Here is a 17,078-nt window from a genome sequence, read left to right as displayed (position 1 = left end):
GTATTCATAATTTGATGTTTAAATGATCAGTTTAATTTTAATGTAGAAATCAGGCCAGGAAAATCTAAACTCCACTTGACTTCAGCCTCCAAAGAAGTCCACACGAACATAGCAACATAAACAGCTTAAAAGGGGGAAAAAAACAATGCTAAGTGGATACATTATATAATGGTTTTGCTTTTCTCCTCAGGGCAAAGATTATAGTGGAATGAGAAAAAGAACAGAAATTAATATAGTTTAGATCTTGCTAACTTACTGCTCCCGTAAAACTGTCATCTTTCAATAATCAGAAGCATAAAATCTTCTAGGGTTACCAATTTTTTTCTCATATGTTTCTGTTCCATGATGACACTTTAACACTTAAGAGAGAAAGAAGAAGTAAGAAATCTAAAAAAATAATTAGGCCAACAAAATCAGGTGTTTTCTACTTATATTAGATACCCACAACAGTCAAACACAGAGATAAAAGTAGAACTGTGGTTACCAGGAGCTAGTGGGAGCAGAGAGTAAGTTTGTTTAATGGGTATAGATTTCAATTTGGGATGATAATTTACATGTTCTGGAGACAGAGTGGGTGGCGATTACACAATAAGGTGAATGTACTTAGAGCCCCTGAACTGTACATTAAAAATGTTTTCTGTTCTTTTTTTTGAGACAGGATCTCACTCTGTCATCCAGGCTGGAGTGCAGTGGCACGATCTCACAGCAGCCTCAACCTCCTGGGCTCAAGCAGTTCTCCCACCTCATCTCCCTGAGTGGCTAAGACCACAGGCGTGTGCCACTACACCCAGCTAATTTTTGTAGACAGGATTTTGTCACGTTGCCCAGGCTGGCCTCAAAACTCCTAAGCTCAAGCACCCACCTCAGCTTTCCAAAGTGCTGGGATTACTGTGCCCAGCCGAAAATGTTTTCATTTTTTTAAAGTTCATTTCAAAGAAAAAAATCTGATGTTCCAACCAACAACTACTCTTCAAAACACAAAACCCTCTAGGCACGGTGGCTCACGCCTGTAATCCCAGCACCTTGGGAGGCTGAGCAGGATGATCAAGTCCTCCTCAGGAACTCCTGAGGTCAGGAGTTCGAGAGCAGTCTGGCCAATATGGTGAAACCCCATCTATACTAAAAATACAAAAATTGGCTGGGTGTGGTGGTGCACACTTGTAATCCCAGCTACTCGAGACGTTGAGGCAGCAGAATTGCTTGAACCCAGGAGACGGAGGTTGTAGTGAGCTGAGGTCGTGCCACTGCACTCCAGCCTGGGCAACAGAGCGAGATTCCATCTCAAAAAAAAAAAAAAGAAAAGAAAAGAAAAAACAAACACAAAAGCCAATCTCAAAGCACAAAATCAGATCGAGTTTTCTTGTCTTTTATAGTAGTACCAAGTTTTCAAACTCTCATTCACATTTTATCATTCAAAACACATAGTCTATTGTAATCTCAGCATTTTCAGAGGCCAAGGCAGGCAGATCGCTTGAGTCGAGGAGTTGGAGATCAGCCTGGGCAACATGGTGAAACCTCATCTCTACAAACAAACCAACCAACCAACCACAGTCTATATTCTAATGACTGGTATGTAGGAAAAAACTGGGATGCATTTTCTACATTATTTGATCCTTTACATTTATAGTTTAGCAAATAATGTCCTTCAAAGATCAGGACTCCTATCTTTGGCCAAAATAGCATTACTCTTTTTAATGTATTTATTTATTTTTTTTTTGAGACACAGTCTCATTCTGTCGCCCAGGCTGGAGTCCAGTGGCACGATCTCAGCTCACTGCAACCTCCGCCTCCCGGGTTCAAGCGGTTCTTCTGCCTCAGTCTCCTGAGTAGCTGGGACTACAGGGGCGCGCAACTATACCCAGCTAATTTTTGTATTTTTTAGTAGAGGCGGGGTTTCACCATATTGGCCAGGCTGGTCTCAAACTCCTGACCTCGTGATCCGCCCGCTTCAGCCTCCCAAAGTGCTGGGATTATAGGCATGAGCCACTGCGCCCAGCCAAATAGCATTACTCTTAAAATCAGCTAGAGAATCTTATTATTGGTAATCAAGTGATATTTTGAGTAAGAGTTCAAGAAATGACATGGGAGATTTTTCATTTCAATATTACACTTACGGGACAAATGCCAACATTTCATGTCTAATTCTGTATCAGTAAGGTACAGGTATATATAGTTACTGTGATTACATGATATATTTAATTATTTTAAAAATCAGTCTTGGCCGGGTACGGTGGCCCACACTTGTAATCCCAGCACTTTGGGAGGCCGAGGCGGGTAGATCACCTGAGAGGTCAGGAGTTCAAGACCAGCCTGGCCAACATGGTGAAACCCCGTCTCTACCAAAAATACAAAAAAATTTAGCAGGGCATGGTGGCTTATGCCTGTAATCCCAGCTACTCGGGAGGGTGAGGCAGGAGAATCACCTGAACCCGGGAGGCAGAGGTTGCAGTGAGCTGAGACCACGCCATTGCACTCCAGCCTGGGCAACAAGAACCAAACTCTGTCTCAAAAAATAATAATAATTAATTCTAAAAAAATAAAAATAAAATAAAAATCAGACTGTAACTGCATTTTTTCTACAAATCTGGGAAGGGCTGAAATTCTCATCAGGTTGTATGCCAACTCAACTTGCGGGATTCCAAGACTCAGAAATGTGAAATTCTCCCGCTCCCACATCTATTAAGAGAAGCCCAGTGATCTTCCAAACAGCTCATGATTCTATACACAGTTGCTAAGTCAAGTGACAAAAAAGCATCATGCCATGATGCTCAAAAATGGTATATACCAAGTGACATCAAGCACTGGCTCACAAAAAGCAGATCTACAAAAGCCAGAAAACCAACTTGCTAAGATACTTCACACTAAGTATCTGACATATGGCTTGGGGGAGAAGACTGGGTTACCAAAGTAGCCTAACCACTGAGCTAGGTTTTACGCTGAAAATACCGTATGATGGACACAGTTAATTAACAGATCATAGGTAAGTATAACATTTTACTGGTTACTCAGACATCACACATACTAACTCTAACAAGAAGACAAATGTACATGTGCTATACTTATCAAGTTTGAGTAATCAAAAGACTGCTGACACATTATAACATACTGTGACAGGGATGAATATGTCTTAAAAGAAATTTCAGCCACACACGGTGACTCACGCCTGTAATCCCAGCACTCTGGGAGGCTGAGGCGGGCGGATCACCTGAGTTCAGGAGTTCGAGATCAGCCTGGCCAACAGGCAAAACTCCACCTCTACTAAAAATACAAAAATTAGCCAGGCATGGTGGCGGGCACCTGTAAACCCAGCTACTTGGGAGGTTGAGGCAGGAGAATCACTTGAACCCAGGAGGCATAGGCTGCGGTGAGCCAAGATCACGCCACTACACTCCAGCCTGGGCAACAGAGTGAGACTCCATCTCTCAGAAAAAAACAAAAAATTCAAGTATGACACCACCGCTTAAAATGTTAGAAACGTTGACCTGGTTGGATGTTTAAAAAAAAAAAGATCAATACTATACTCTAAATATCAACAGAACCTTGGAAACAGTTACCCACTAACTTAAAGCATGATGACTTTTACTGTTAGTTATCTGTTCTTCAATAGTGATGGCAGGCTGATAGGAAATGTGTGGCCTAATATTAATAAATTACCTGCCCTTACACTGTGACATTAATTTCTGAAAAATGCACTCAGTGTGATAACTATTCAACAAAAATCTAGGTAAAGTTGAAACAATGTATAAATTAATATTTTGGCACATTACTTTTGGCTTGCCCAATTTGCTTAACTCTTTATTCAGTACCTAATAGAAGTTACATGAACTGTATAAATTAATATTTTGGCACATTACTTTTGGCTTACCCAATTTGCTTAGCTCTTTTTATTCAGTACCTAATAGAAGTTACATGAACTGACACAATTAAACGTATTCCTGAAAGGACACAGGTCAATACTGACTAATCAGAACTTTCCATCTAAATCAGCTCTGACAAGACCTGGGAAAGATGATCAATTCTCACTCACAAATAATGAGTTCAGGTTGTTATTTAACAGAATTGCATATACTAAGCCTGGTACCAATAGTCTCCTCAGTTAATTTAAGCATCAGGAATAATTTAGGATTCTCTAACAAAGGAAAATCAAGACAGTGCTAATTCTAAATGTTCTCAACTCAAAACATCAGAACCCTGGAATACACTGTATTCATTTATAATACTGTCACCTACTATACTTTTAAAAGTCAAATTTCTTCAAAATAACGTATCTAAAAGCAAACTAAAATCCAGCACATATCCTATTTTTATTTGATTCTATCAAGTATATGGGAAATAATTATTAAAAATTCATTTGAAAAAACTAAGCCTGTGTAAAAATAATCCCAAATTACTTTCAGCAAAAAAGCCTAACTAGCAATTATAAATTAATAAAACTAACGAAAACAGGGAGTGAAAAAAAGAAATGACAAAACCAACCCCTCCTCGCTGACCATCTACATGTATGGAACGGATGTGATCTGCCAGATCTGGGCTAGAGTTGAAGCAAGCCTGGCACTGGTCCCAACAACAATTATAGGCAATATTTTTGCTTGAAGAAGTAGTGCTTCCTTGTCCATTCATCATTGCTGGAGTTGAACGCCCACTGGAAATTGTGCTGTCTACATCCATTATAGTACTGCTTATGCTACAAAAGAAGAAAAAAGGCTGTGTTATTCCTAGAAATTCACTAACATGAATATGATCTTATAAATATTTAATTAAGATTACCACTTGACATTCTGCTCCATGTGAACAAAGCATAGTAACCATATTCTCCATTAGAAAACAGCAATGCTTTTAAATTAATTAGTTGGCAATGAAGTACAAATCAAGACAGAAACACGACAGTACCTCAAAATCAGATATGGAATAATTTAAGCAACTTTTGGCAGGCATGAACTCAATACTATATCTTACAGAAAACAAAACACACCCACACACTCCCACACACACAGCTTATCACATCTCATCCCTTCCACAGTTCAAAGAAGCATGAGAAAGTAAGAGTTTCCAGCTGTAAATAATTCACAATCAAAGCATTATCTTTATGGCTCTGCAAATCACTTGTTGACCTGAAATCTCTTCTATTCATTAATCTGAAAATATAACTGCTGCCACATCCTACTTCTTTTCATGTCAAAGAATTGGGGAAATTTTGCAGTATTTTCCCTGCTAAATAAAAAAGCAGAAGAGAGAAAACTGGTCTCTGATTTTTCTAAAGTCCAAATAAAAAATCTTTTCCTAGCCCTAAAATTTTATTTTATTTTTTTAACTCATCTCTAGCCATAAAAAAAAAAAAAGACTGAAAATGCCAATCAATCCCTTTTACTTTTTATTTACTAAAGTATTACATATGACTGGACGTGGTGGCTCACTCCTGTAATTCCAGCACTTTGGGAGACCGAGGCGGGTGGATTACCTGAGGCCAGGAGTTCGAGACCAGCCTGGCCAACATGGTGAAACCCCATTGCTACTAAAAATACAAAAAATTATCTGAGTGTGGTGGCAGGTGCCTATAATCCCAGCTACTCGGGAGGCTGAGGCAGGAGAATCTCTTGAACCCAGGAGGCGGAGGATGGAGTGAGCTGAGAGCGCACCATTGCACTCCAACCTGGTCAACAAGAGCAAAACTCCGTCTCAAAAAATAAAATAAAGTATTACACAGTAGTAACTCTTTTATTTACTAAAAAAAGTATATACTAGTGGCCAAAATGCTCAAAAATTCACATCTTAATAAAACGTACCACACTTCCGCCTTCATTTTAAAAGCAATTCACTTATTTTCTTTTTTCAAAATCTTCCCAATAAATAAATTACATGAAAGTCACTTCAATCATAAGGGTCAAGGGAAAATGTTCTCAGACTAAATCTATGAAAAGGTGTGTATCTGCTTACAATTTAAGAAACAACACAGGTCAAGTTGTGAAAATTATATTAACTTTAAAGAGGTATGCTTCCCTCCTGCCAAGTTTTTATCACGGAAAATTTCAAAGACACAAAATATAGCTAAATCTGAATTCAATTAACATTTTACCCTATTTGCTATCTGTAATCTGTTTCTCTGAATCATTTCAAAATTGCGGGCATCATGACAGTCAACCACAGCATATACCTTCTTTAAAAAAAGAACATTCAGGCCGGGCACAGTGGCGCATGCCCGTAATCCCAGCACTTTGGGAGGCCACAGCAGGCATATCACAAGGTCAGGATATCGAGACCATCCTGGCTAACATGGTGAAACCCCGTCTCTACTAAAAATACAAAAAATTAGCCAGACATGGTAGTGTGCGCCTGCAGTCCCAGCTACTCGGGAGGCTGAGACAGGAGAATGGTGTGAACCCAAGGAGGCGGAGATTGCAGCGAGCAGAGATCACGGCACTGCACTCCAGCCTGGGCAGAAGAGCTAGACTCCGTCTCAACAACAAAAAAAAAGGAACATTCAGGCCAGGCACAGTGGCTCACCCCTATAATCCCAGCACTCTGGGAGGCTGAGGTGGGTGGATCACAAGGTCAGGAGTTCAAGACCAGCCTGGTCAAGACGGTGAAACCACGTCTCTACTAAAAATACAAAAATTAGCTGGGTATGGTGGTGCATGCCTGTAATCCCAGCTACTCAGGAGGCTGAGACAGAGAATTGCTTGAACTTGGGAGGAGGAGGTTGCAGTGAAACAAGATAAGGCCACTGCACCCCAGCCTGGGCGACAGAGCAAGACTCTGTCTCAAAAAATAAAAAGAACATTCACCTATATACCAATACAACCTATTCACTCACACCTGAGAAAATTTACATGAATTTTGTTAGCTTAAGTAAGCTTTATAATGATCTGTGTCTAACATCAAATGTACCTATTGTCGGGGGGTAGGGGGATGTTAAGACAGGGTCTTCACTCCGTTGCCAAGCCTATAGTGCAGTGGTGCTATCACAGCTCACTGCAGCCTTGACCTACCAGGCTCAAGTGATCCTCCCACCTCAGCTTCCTAAGTAGCCAGGCCTACAAGTGTGCACCACTATGGCCAACTAAATTTTTTAAATTTCTGTAGAGATGAGGTCTCTTTATGTTGCCCAGGCTGGGCTCAAGCAATCCTCCTGCCTTGGCCTCCCAAAGTACTGGGACTACAGGCACGAGCCACTACACCCAGCTAATTTTTCGATTTTTTTGTAGCAGCGGAGTCTTGTTTTGCTGCCCATGCTAGAAACGTATCCATTTTTAAAAGCAAAGATATTTTTGTAGGATGCTTCAGATATGAAAAATGTCTCAAGTTTTCCCTTAAAGGATATTCTAGTATTTAAGCTCATCTACCTACCTACCTAGTTAAATGCAATAAATATATATCTACCTGCTCAGTCAATATAGATTCTAAATTGCAACTCTAAGGCTTCGTCCTAAAACTCTGTAATCTCTGTAAAACTCTCAAATGTGAATCAGCTCTTGAATACCTGAATATGCACATATTGTTTGTTGTTGCAGGACTAACCTTGGGTATGGTGGTTTTTCTATACCGAAATACGTATTTTATTTAAACCCTAGAAATTTCAAGTTTCCCCTGGCCGGGTGCAGTGGCTGACGCCTGTTAATCCCAGCACTTTGGGAGGCCGAGGCAGGCAGATCACGAGGTCAGGAGATCGAGACCATCCTGGCTAACACAATGAAACCCCGTCTCTACTAAAAACACAAAAAATTAGCCAGGCGTAGTGGCAGGCGCCTGTAGTCCCAGCTACTTGGGAGGCTAAGGCAGGAGAATGGCATGAACCCGGGAGGCAGAGCTTATGGTGAGCCCAGATCGCGCCACTGCACTCCAGCCTGGGCAACAGTGCGAGACTCTGTCTCAAAAAAAAAAGAAAGAAATTTCAAGTTTCATGAGGCCCTTAGCCCTGAAGTGGTTACCTATTTTCCCTATCACTTGCTTTATATATTTTAAAACATTCAACTATAAAGCACATACTTACATAAACTATACTAATTTAACTCCAAGGCAAATACTAATAATTCTAAGTGAACAACCAATCATAACCAATTGATAAACAATCTCGGGAAAAGTAATAAAAACTCAATGAACTAACATGGAACAATCTCCAAGATACAGTTAATATATCTTGCACACACAAGTGCAGGGTAGTAATGATCCAATTTGCATACCTAAGTGGGGGAGGGAGACAGAGACATAGTTAGTCTCCAAAGGCACAGAAAGACATATGAAACCTAGTAAATATTTGGGGGAAGGGAAGAGTGGGAGAGAAACTTATCTTTCACTGTATATACCCTTTTATACCATTTTAACCATGATGTACCTACACTGCTTTTGTTAAAAAGTCCAAAATCCATTGAAAACCAAATCAATTTTTTTTAACTGGACAAAGTAAGGTTAAGAGAGATTTATATACCTGCGAAACATCATTATGGAATCTATCTACATAGTACTTCATGTACTTTTGCTTATTATCTTTACCAAAGAAAAGGAACCGTATAAAAAAGTCCAAAATCTGGTAACAGTAAGCCTTGTTGAGTCTATGTGTGATATCACATACTTGAAACAATACTTCATGTGGATATAGCTCCTCATAAAGACAGCATAATGCAAATGTTAAGAGCATGAGCTTTGCCTACCACTGGGGACTAAGCTGTGAATACAATGACAGACAAGGTAAGAGGCAGGTCCTGGGACGCTCAAGACATCCCACACAGAGTTTCCCCCAAGCTGAACAGGGCCAACAGAAGTTCTGCTTCACAACCCCTCTTAGGCTCCTCCAACTTCTAGGAAGTATCCAATCCTAAGCCTCCAGGCTCCCTTTTGGCCCCAGACCCATGCTGCCACCAGTGGTCCTCTCCATTCTCTCGACTGATGAAGGCAACAGACCTGATGCAACAGTAGAGGACAGAAAACAAATGAGAGGTAACTTCTGATTGTGACAGGACCCTGAGCTAGATAGCAATTTCACAGAAAGCAGTGCCCTTCCTCCTATAATATGTTACGTAACGAGAGACAATCCACCTAAACTTACAGTATTTCTAGGACCATACATATGTTAAATTTTTTCACACAGTTAATTCTCCTTTTCAATGAACATCTACTGATTTCATGAAACGTGAAGACTTACACAGCCTGATATTTGGAAGAATACCTAAGCCAGACAATACACTCACACTATGCAGACAGCTTAGATAATCTAAAGCAGTGTTTCTCAAACTTCCATGTGTATACAAATCATGGGCCCTTATTAACTGCAGATTCTGATTCAGTAGGTTTAGGGTAGGTCCTGAGATAAAGCATTTCTAACAAGTGCCCGCTTGATGCTGCTGTGACATTTTGAGTAGTAGGAACCGAAAAGATCTCTCTGACTAGCTTTTCTTTCTTTTCACAATGGGTTTGCCGTCAGAACACAGGTGTCGTGAAAACTACCCCTAAAAGCCAAAATGGGAAAGGAAAAGACTCGTATCAACATTGTCATCACGGGACACATAGATTCGGACAAGTCCACCACTACTGGCCATCTGAACTACAAATGTGGTAGCATCGACAAAGGAACCATTGAAAAATTTGAGAAGGAGGCTGCTGAGATGGGAAAGGGCTCCTTCAAGTAGGCCTGGGTCTTGGATAAACTGAAAGCTGAGCGTGAACATGGTATCGCCATTGATACCTCCTTGTGGAAATTTGAGACCAGCAAGTGCTACGTGACTATCATTGATGCCCCAGGACACAGAGACTTCACCAAAAACATGATTACAGGGACATCTCAGGCTGACTGTCCTGTCCTGACTACTGCTGCCAGTGTTGGTGAATTTGAAGCTGGTATCTCCAAGAATGGACAGACCTAGGAGCATGCCCTTCTGGCTTACACACTGGGTGTGAAACAAATTTTGTCAGTGTTAACAAAATGGATTCCACTCAGCCACCCTACAGCCAGAAGAGATATGAGGAAATTGTTAAGGAAGTCAACACTTAAATTAAGAAAATTGGCTACAACCCCGACACAGAAGCATTTGTGCCAATTTCTGGTTGGAATGGTGACAACATGCTGGAGCCAAGTGCTAACGTGCCTTGGTTGAAGGGATGAAAATCCTCCCGTTAAGGATGGCAATACCAGTGGAACCACGCTGCTTGAGGATCTGGACTGCATCCTACCACCAACTTATCCAACTAACAAGCCCCTTTGCTTGCCTCTCCAGGATGTCTACAAAAATTGTTGGTAGACACTGGCCGAGTGGAGACTGGTGTTCTCAAACCTGGTATGGTGGTCACCTTTGCTCCAGTCAACTTTAAAACTGAAGTAAAATCTGTCAAAATCCACCATGAAGCTTTGAGTGAAGCTCTTCCTGGGGACAATGTGGGCTTCAATGTCAAGAATGTGTCTGTCAAGGATGTTCGTCATGGCAACGATGCTGGTGACAGCAAAGACGGCCAACCAATGGAAGCGGCTGGCTTCATGCTCAGGTGATTATCCTGAACCATCCAGGCCAAATAAGTGCTGGCTATACCCCTGTACTGGATTGCCACACAGCTCACACTGCATGCAAGTTTGCTGAGCTGAAGGAAAAGATGGATCGCCATGTTGGTAAAAAGCTGGAAGATGGCCCTAACTTCTTGAACTCTGGTGATGCTGCCATCGTTGATATGGTTCCTGGCAAGCCCATGTGTGTTGAGTGCTTCTCAAGACTACCCACCTCTGGGTCACGTTGCTGTTCGTGATATGAGACAGTTGCGGTGGATGTCATCAAAGCAGTGAACAAGAAGGCTGCTGGAGCTGGCAAGGTCACCAAATCTGCCCAGAAAGCTCAAAAGGCTAAATGAATATTATCCCTAATACCTGCCACCCCGGTCTTAATCAGTGGTGGAAGAATGGTCTCAGAACTGTTTGTTTCAATTGGCCATTTAGGTTTAGTAGTAGAAGACTGGTTATAACAATGCATTGTAAAACCTTCAGAAGGAAAGGAGAATGTTTTGCGGACCACTTTGGTTTTCTTTTTTGTGTGTGGCAGTTTTAAGTTATTAGTTTTTAAAATCAGTACTTTTTAATGGAAACAACTTGACCAAAAATTTGTCAAAGAATTTTGAGAGCCATTAAAAAAGTTTAATGAGGAAAAAAAAAGATCTCTTTGACTAGTATTGTTACCCAACTGAAACTGATGAGACCATCTAAGAAATTGTTTCATATGGTAAAACGGTAAACCAAATTTTTAAGTTTAAAAAACACCTACACACACGTTGTTAGAGATGTCGATGTAATACTTAGGGAGCAACCTGAGATATTTTCAACATCAACAACATTCTCCTTTTCCGCTTTTCCCTTAGTTTAGAAACTATCTAGCAGACCAGTTTTCCACCCAACAGCTACAGCGACCAACTGTATGATTTTATAAAAATAGTTTCCTTTGGAAATTCGAAGCCTGTCTCACTCATACATCCAGAACAGCCCCAACTTTGAGACTCAAATTACTTCCAGGCAAGTATCTGCTTGGTGGATGTGACCAGGGCTGACGGGGTTGCCAATACTGAGAAAGTTATAAAGATCAGTTTGCTAAATGACAAGGTGCATGAGCATAGGAAGCAATACATGGATGCTTATGTTACCATGACTGAGGACAAAACTATGGTCTTAAAGCAACTGAGAAAAGTTCACTAATATGGTTTCTGATTACACACTGCAAATCACCTTTAAGAAACTACCACTTGCTGGCCAGGCGCGGTGGCTCACGCTTGTAATCCCAGCACTTTGGGAGGCCGAGGCGGGCGGATCACGAGGTCAGGAGATCGAGACCACGGTGAAATAAAAAAAATAGCCGGGGTGGTGGTGGGCACCTGTAGTCCCACTATTGCGGAGAGGCAGAGATGGGTGAAGGGAAGAGTTGCAGTGAGCCGTAGGCCATGATCGAGCTTGATGACCGAGGTCCCCATACTCTCAAACAAGGCGCTCAAAAGAAACTACCACTTGCCAAGTGTTGTCTTATTACCAAATAGCAATACAATTATCTTAAAGGGCTACTGAAATATGACTTCTGCCAGGCTAAGTGGCTCACGCCTACAATCCCAGCAACTTGGGAGGCTGGAGCAGGAGGATTTCTAGAGGCTGGAGGTTCAAGAGCAACCTGGGCAACATAGCAAGACCCTGTCTCTTAAAAAAAAAAATTAGCTGGGCATGTTGGTACGTGCCTGTAATCCCAGCTACACAGGCGGCTAAGGTGGGAGGATTGCTAGAAGTCCAAGGCTGCAGTGAGCTATGATTGTGCCACTGCACTACAGCCTGGATGACAGAGCAAGATTCTATCTCAAAAAAAAAAAAAAAGAAAAAAAATCTGAGAACCACCAAAGCTTGAGCACCTCCCTAAAACAGATCAAAAGAATATGTTTCTAAACGGGAATACTTTTATTTTATTCTGAGGTTAACTGCTGAATTTGAAATTCAGTCTGAGGTCAAATGGATGGGGGCAAGCCTTATCGGCAGTCTTCTTTTCAGTTCTGTGAGCAAATTCATTTGTGTTGTAGATTTTCCTTGGTAACTTTGGGCCGTTCTCCCCCCTCCACCCAGCTGCCGTATCTTTAGTAAGGTCTAGCCTACTGAAATGTCCAACTTTATTTTTTTTTAGTGTATGTGCCACCAAAGCAAGCACTGAAATGTCTAACTTTAAAGGAAGGTAGAGGACAAGGACTTGAAGGATTGAGAGTATATAACCTGAAATCAAGCATAATTTATTGACATTCAAAAAAACTAAAATCTACAAATTTCAGAATTTTCTATAAATACATCACTGAGTAAAAAGGCTAAGGCTCTGCTGCACTGGTGTTTCTACCACCCTAATTTAAGGCTTCACATCTTCATTCACATAAAATCATGCCTGCAAATCATATACCTTATACCTTAACCAATTAAAGGCCTTTCCCCACAATTACTTTGTGAATCCTCCCTTCCCTTAGGGGTCTAGCCAAGTGTGTGTGTGTGGTAACAATTAAAAGTTGACATAAAACAGTATTAAGAATTCAGTGTGAGGTTCTGGTCACTTTTGCATTTGTGACAGGAAGTGAAAACAATTAAAGTCACTAAGCAATGTTGTCTTCCAAATAAAATGTCCTTACTACTAATCCCTGTTCCTAAATCAGTAGAACTAATGTGGTCAGCGCAGTTGCTCGCATCTGTTAATCCCAGCACTTTGAGAAGCAGAGGCGGCGATCAGCTTGAGCTCAGGAATTGGAGATCAGCCTAGCAACATGGCGAGACCCCGTCTCCATTTTTAAAAAAGAACAAACTGAGGTACACATGGAGACATGGAGACTGTCCATATCTCCAAATCAGATTTGCAGAACCAAGCAGCCAAAACAGAATAAAGATATAAATTGGGGGCCAGGCATGGTGGATCAAGCCTGTAATCCCAGCACTTTGGGAGGCCAAGGCGGGGAGAATCACTTGAGCCGTGGAGGTGGAGTTTGCAGTGATCTGTGATCCCGCCTCCACCGCACTCTAGCCCTGGTGACAGAGCAAGACTGTCTAAAAAACAAAGAAAGAAAGAAACTGGATGCTAAAACTGACATAAACATGTATCATCCACAAACACTCACTTCAAATTTAAATTCATTTGTCCGGGTGCAGTGGCTCAGGCCTATAATCCCAGCACTTTGGGAGGCCAAGGCGGGCGGATCACCTGAGGTCAGGAGTTTGAGACCAGCCTAGCCAACATGACAAAACCCCATCTCTACTAAAAACGCAAAAATTAGGGCGTGGTGTTGCATGCCTGTAATCCCAGCTACTCAGGAGGCTGAGGCAGGAGAATCGTTTGAACCCAGGAAGCGGAGGCTGCAGTGAGCTGAGATCAATCGAGCCATTGCACTCCAGCAACACTCCTTCTCAAAAAAAAAAAAAGGATGTAGGTCAGGCACAGTGGTTCATGCCTATAATCCCAACATGTTGGAAGGCCAAAGTGAGAGGACTGCTTGAGGCCAAGAGTTCGAGACCAGCCTGGGCAACATGACAAGACCCCATCTCTACAAAAAAAGGTTTAAGAAAGAATGTAAGTCAGCTGGGCACGGTGGTTCACGCCTGTAATCCCAGCACTTTGGGAGGGTGAGGCAGGTGGATCACGAGGTCAGGAGATTGAGACCATCCTGGCTAACACAGTGAAATCCCATCTCTACTAAAAATACAAAAAAATTAGCTGGGTGTGGTGGCGGGCGCCTATGGTCCCAGCTACTCGGGAGGCTGAGGCAGGAGAATGGCATGAACCTGGGAGGCGGAGCTTGCAGTGAGCCGAGATGGCGCCACTGCACTCCAGCTTGGGAGACAAAGCGAGACTCCGTCTCAAAAAAAAAAAAAAAAGAAACTCTATATAGTTTTTCAAAGCCTATTTATCAAACTAGGTAAACATTACAACGATACAAAGGAAATCCTAATCTAATCATATCAACAGGTAAACTATCATTCAGCTAACAGGTGATATTCCTTTCATCTATAAAACTGCCACTTATACTAGAAAGATTACACAATGTCTCTCCCGCCCTTATAATCAATTTCTTAAAGGGTAAAATTCAAAACATTGCAAAAGCATTTAAGAATCCCCTATATCTTAAGAACTCTGAAGTTGTACAGCTAATGTACAACTCTAAGAGTAAAAATTCTTTACTTGAGTTACCATTTCTCATCTCCATTCATTGAAACAGATTATAATTATTTGCCCTAATATTTATTCTAGCTTTGACAAAGGGATTAAAAGCTAAAACAACCAAATGAAACAGGTACTTCAAGAAAACCATGAACAACAAAAAAAAAAAGAAAAGAAAACCATTAACAATCTTGCCTGTTACAGGTTATGACTGTTAAGGAAAAAAAAAGCAATTATGTAATCTACTATATAAAATAGCAAAAGGCACTCTAAATCTTGTTTCTACTTTTTATATTAACAGCTAACACTGAGCATTTGCTATACATCCTGCTTTGTTCTATGTGCTTGTGTCAGATCGTATTTTTTTAAAGATGGCCACTTTTGGCCAGGAGCAGTGGCTCTTGCCTGTAATCCCAGCACTTTGGGAGGTCGAGGCAGACACATCACTTGAACCCAGGAGTTCAAGACCAGCCTGGGTAATATGGTGAAACTCCATATTAATAAAAATAAAAATCCGAGCACTTCGGGAGGCTAAGGTGGGCGGATCACTTGAGGTCAGGAGTTCGAGACCAGCCTGGCCAACATGGTGAAACCCTACCTCTACTAAAAATACAAAAATTAGCTGGGTGTGGGGGCACATGCCTGTAATCGCAGCTACTTAAGAGGCTGAGGCAGGAGGATCACTTAAACCCGAGAGGTGGAGGTGAAGTGAACCAAGATTGTGCCACTGCACTCCCGTCTGGGTGACACAGCAAGAATCCATCTCAAAAATAAATAAATAGCCGGGCGCGGTGGCTCACGCTTGTAATCCCAGCACTTTGGGAGGCCGAGGCGGGCGGATCACGAGGTCAGGAGATCGAGACCACGGTGAAACCCCGTCTCTACTAAAAATACAAAAAAATTAGCCGGGCGTGGTGGCGGGCGCCTGTAGTCCCAGCTACTTGGAGAGGCTGAGGCAGGAGAATGGCGTGAACCCGGGAGGCGGAGCTTGCAGTGAGCCGAGATTGCGCCACTGCACTCCAGCCTGGGCAATAGAGCAAGACTCCGTCTCTAAATAAATAAATAAAAATAAAAATAAAAGATGGCCACTTTTATGCCAGGTGCAGTGATGCACAACTGTAGGAGGCTAAGGTGGTAGGATGGCTTGAGTATCAGAGCTCAACATTGCAGTATGCCATGACTGTGCCTGTGAATAGCCACTGCACTCCAGCCTGGGCAACCCAGCAAGCGAGACCTTGTCTCTTAAAGAAAAAGAAAAAAAAAAAAATTAAAAGATAGCCACTTTTGAAAGACCCCATCCTTAACTCCTCTTCTTCTTATACAGCACTAATATGTGTGGTCTGTATTACCTCCCCTTGAATTTGATCAGGCCTGAGACTTCTGCAGAAGTGATGTTGCCAGACTTCCAAGGCTAAGTCATAAAAGGGAACACAGTTTCAGCCTGGCTCGCTCTCGGAACACTCAGCTTGGGAGTCCTCAACTACCATTTAAGAAATCTGGCTCCCCTGAAGCCGCAAAGTTGAAGAGATCCCGTGAAGAACATACACAGAGCTAGAGAGGGATGCCTGAGAAGCCCCAGCTGTTCTGACCCCAAGCTGTTATGAGTCTTCCCAGCCCAGGCACCAGACACATGTCAGATACATGACATGAGTCAGAGGGCATTCTGATTCCAGTCCCCAGTCTTTAAGCTGCTTCCACAAGCTGATACCAAGTAGAGCAGAAATGAGCTGACCCTGCAGAACCCGGCCCAAATCATAGATTCATAAATAAAATAAATGCTGTAGTTTTAAACTACTAAATGTTGGAAAAGGGCTGTCATGAAGCCATAATAACTGGAACAATGTTTGATGTGTATTAACTCTGCAATGCTTACAACTCTAATAAACTGTTATTCGTAGCCTTTCTTTCAGATAAACTAAGATTTGCCCATAGTCAAACAAGTGCAAAACAGTAATGCCAAAAAAAAAACTGTCATACTACTATACATTCAAAGGAGAAACTTCAATGAATTACTGATTTAATAACTGAAATACAGCCTATGGTATACACCAAAATGGCACTAATACTCCTTTAGTGCAAGTAAAAAAAATGACCCTTTTTTTTTTTGATACAATGTCTCACTCTTGTCACTCAGGCAGGATTACAGTGGCACAATCATAGTTCACTGCAGCCTCAACTTCCCAGGTTCAAACGATCCTCCCACCTCAGCCTCCTGAGTAGCTGGGACTACAAGTATGCACCACTACATCTGGCTTTTTTTTTTTTTTTTTTTTTTTTTTGGTTGGGTAGAGATTGGGATCTCACTACGTTGCTTAGGCTGGTCTCAAACTCCTGGGTTGAAGCTATCCTCCCTCTTCAGCCTCCCAAAAGTGCTGAGATTACAGGCATGAGTCACCGTGCCAGGCTGACATTTTCATCTAGTATGCAAAACTTTCATCTAATGTAGCACACAAG

General features: G+C 41.8%; 1 protein-coding gene and 1 pseudogene across 4 annotated transcripts in view; one reads left to right on the top strand and one right to left on the bottom strand.

Annotated features, from left to right (window-relative positions):
• Positions 1 to 17,078, bottom strand: part of AEBP2 (AE binding protein 2) — a 163,531-nt gene that overhangs the window by 135,457 nt on the left and 10,996 nt on the right. For all 4 annotated transcript variants that reach the window (XM_032159770.2, XM_032159768.2, XM_058443403.1 and 1 more), the window contains exon 2: positions 4,477 to 4,684. In XM_032159770.2, coding sequence (XP_032015661.1) covers positions 4,477 to 4,684 — 208 coding nt within the window. The remainder of the gene's footprint in view (positions 1 to 4,476; positions 4,685 to 17,078) is intronic.
• LOC116472747 (elongation factor 1-alpha 1-like) lies at positions 9,408 to 10,896 on the top strand (annotated as a pseudogene).

Source organism: Hylobates moloch, unplaced genomic scaffold (assembly GCF_009828535.3).
Source record: "Hylobates moloch isolate HMO894 unplaced genomic scaffold, HMol_V3 SCAFFOLD_8, whole genome shotgun sequence".
In the NCBI taxonomy this organism is placed as follows: Eukaryota; Metazoa; Chordata; class Mammalia; order Primates; family Hylobatidae; genus Hylobates; species Hylobates moloch.
Note: the sequence above shows the minus strand (reverse complement) of the source record. Positions and strands in the feature narration are given on the sequence as shown.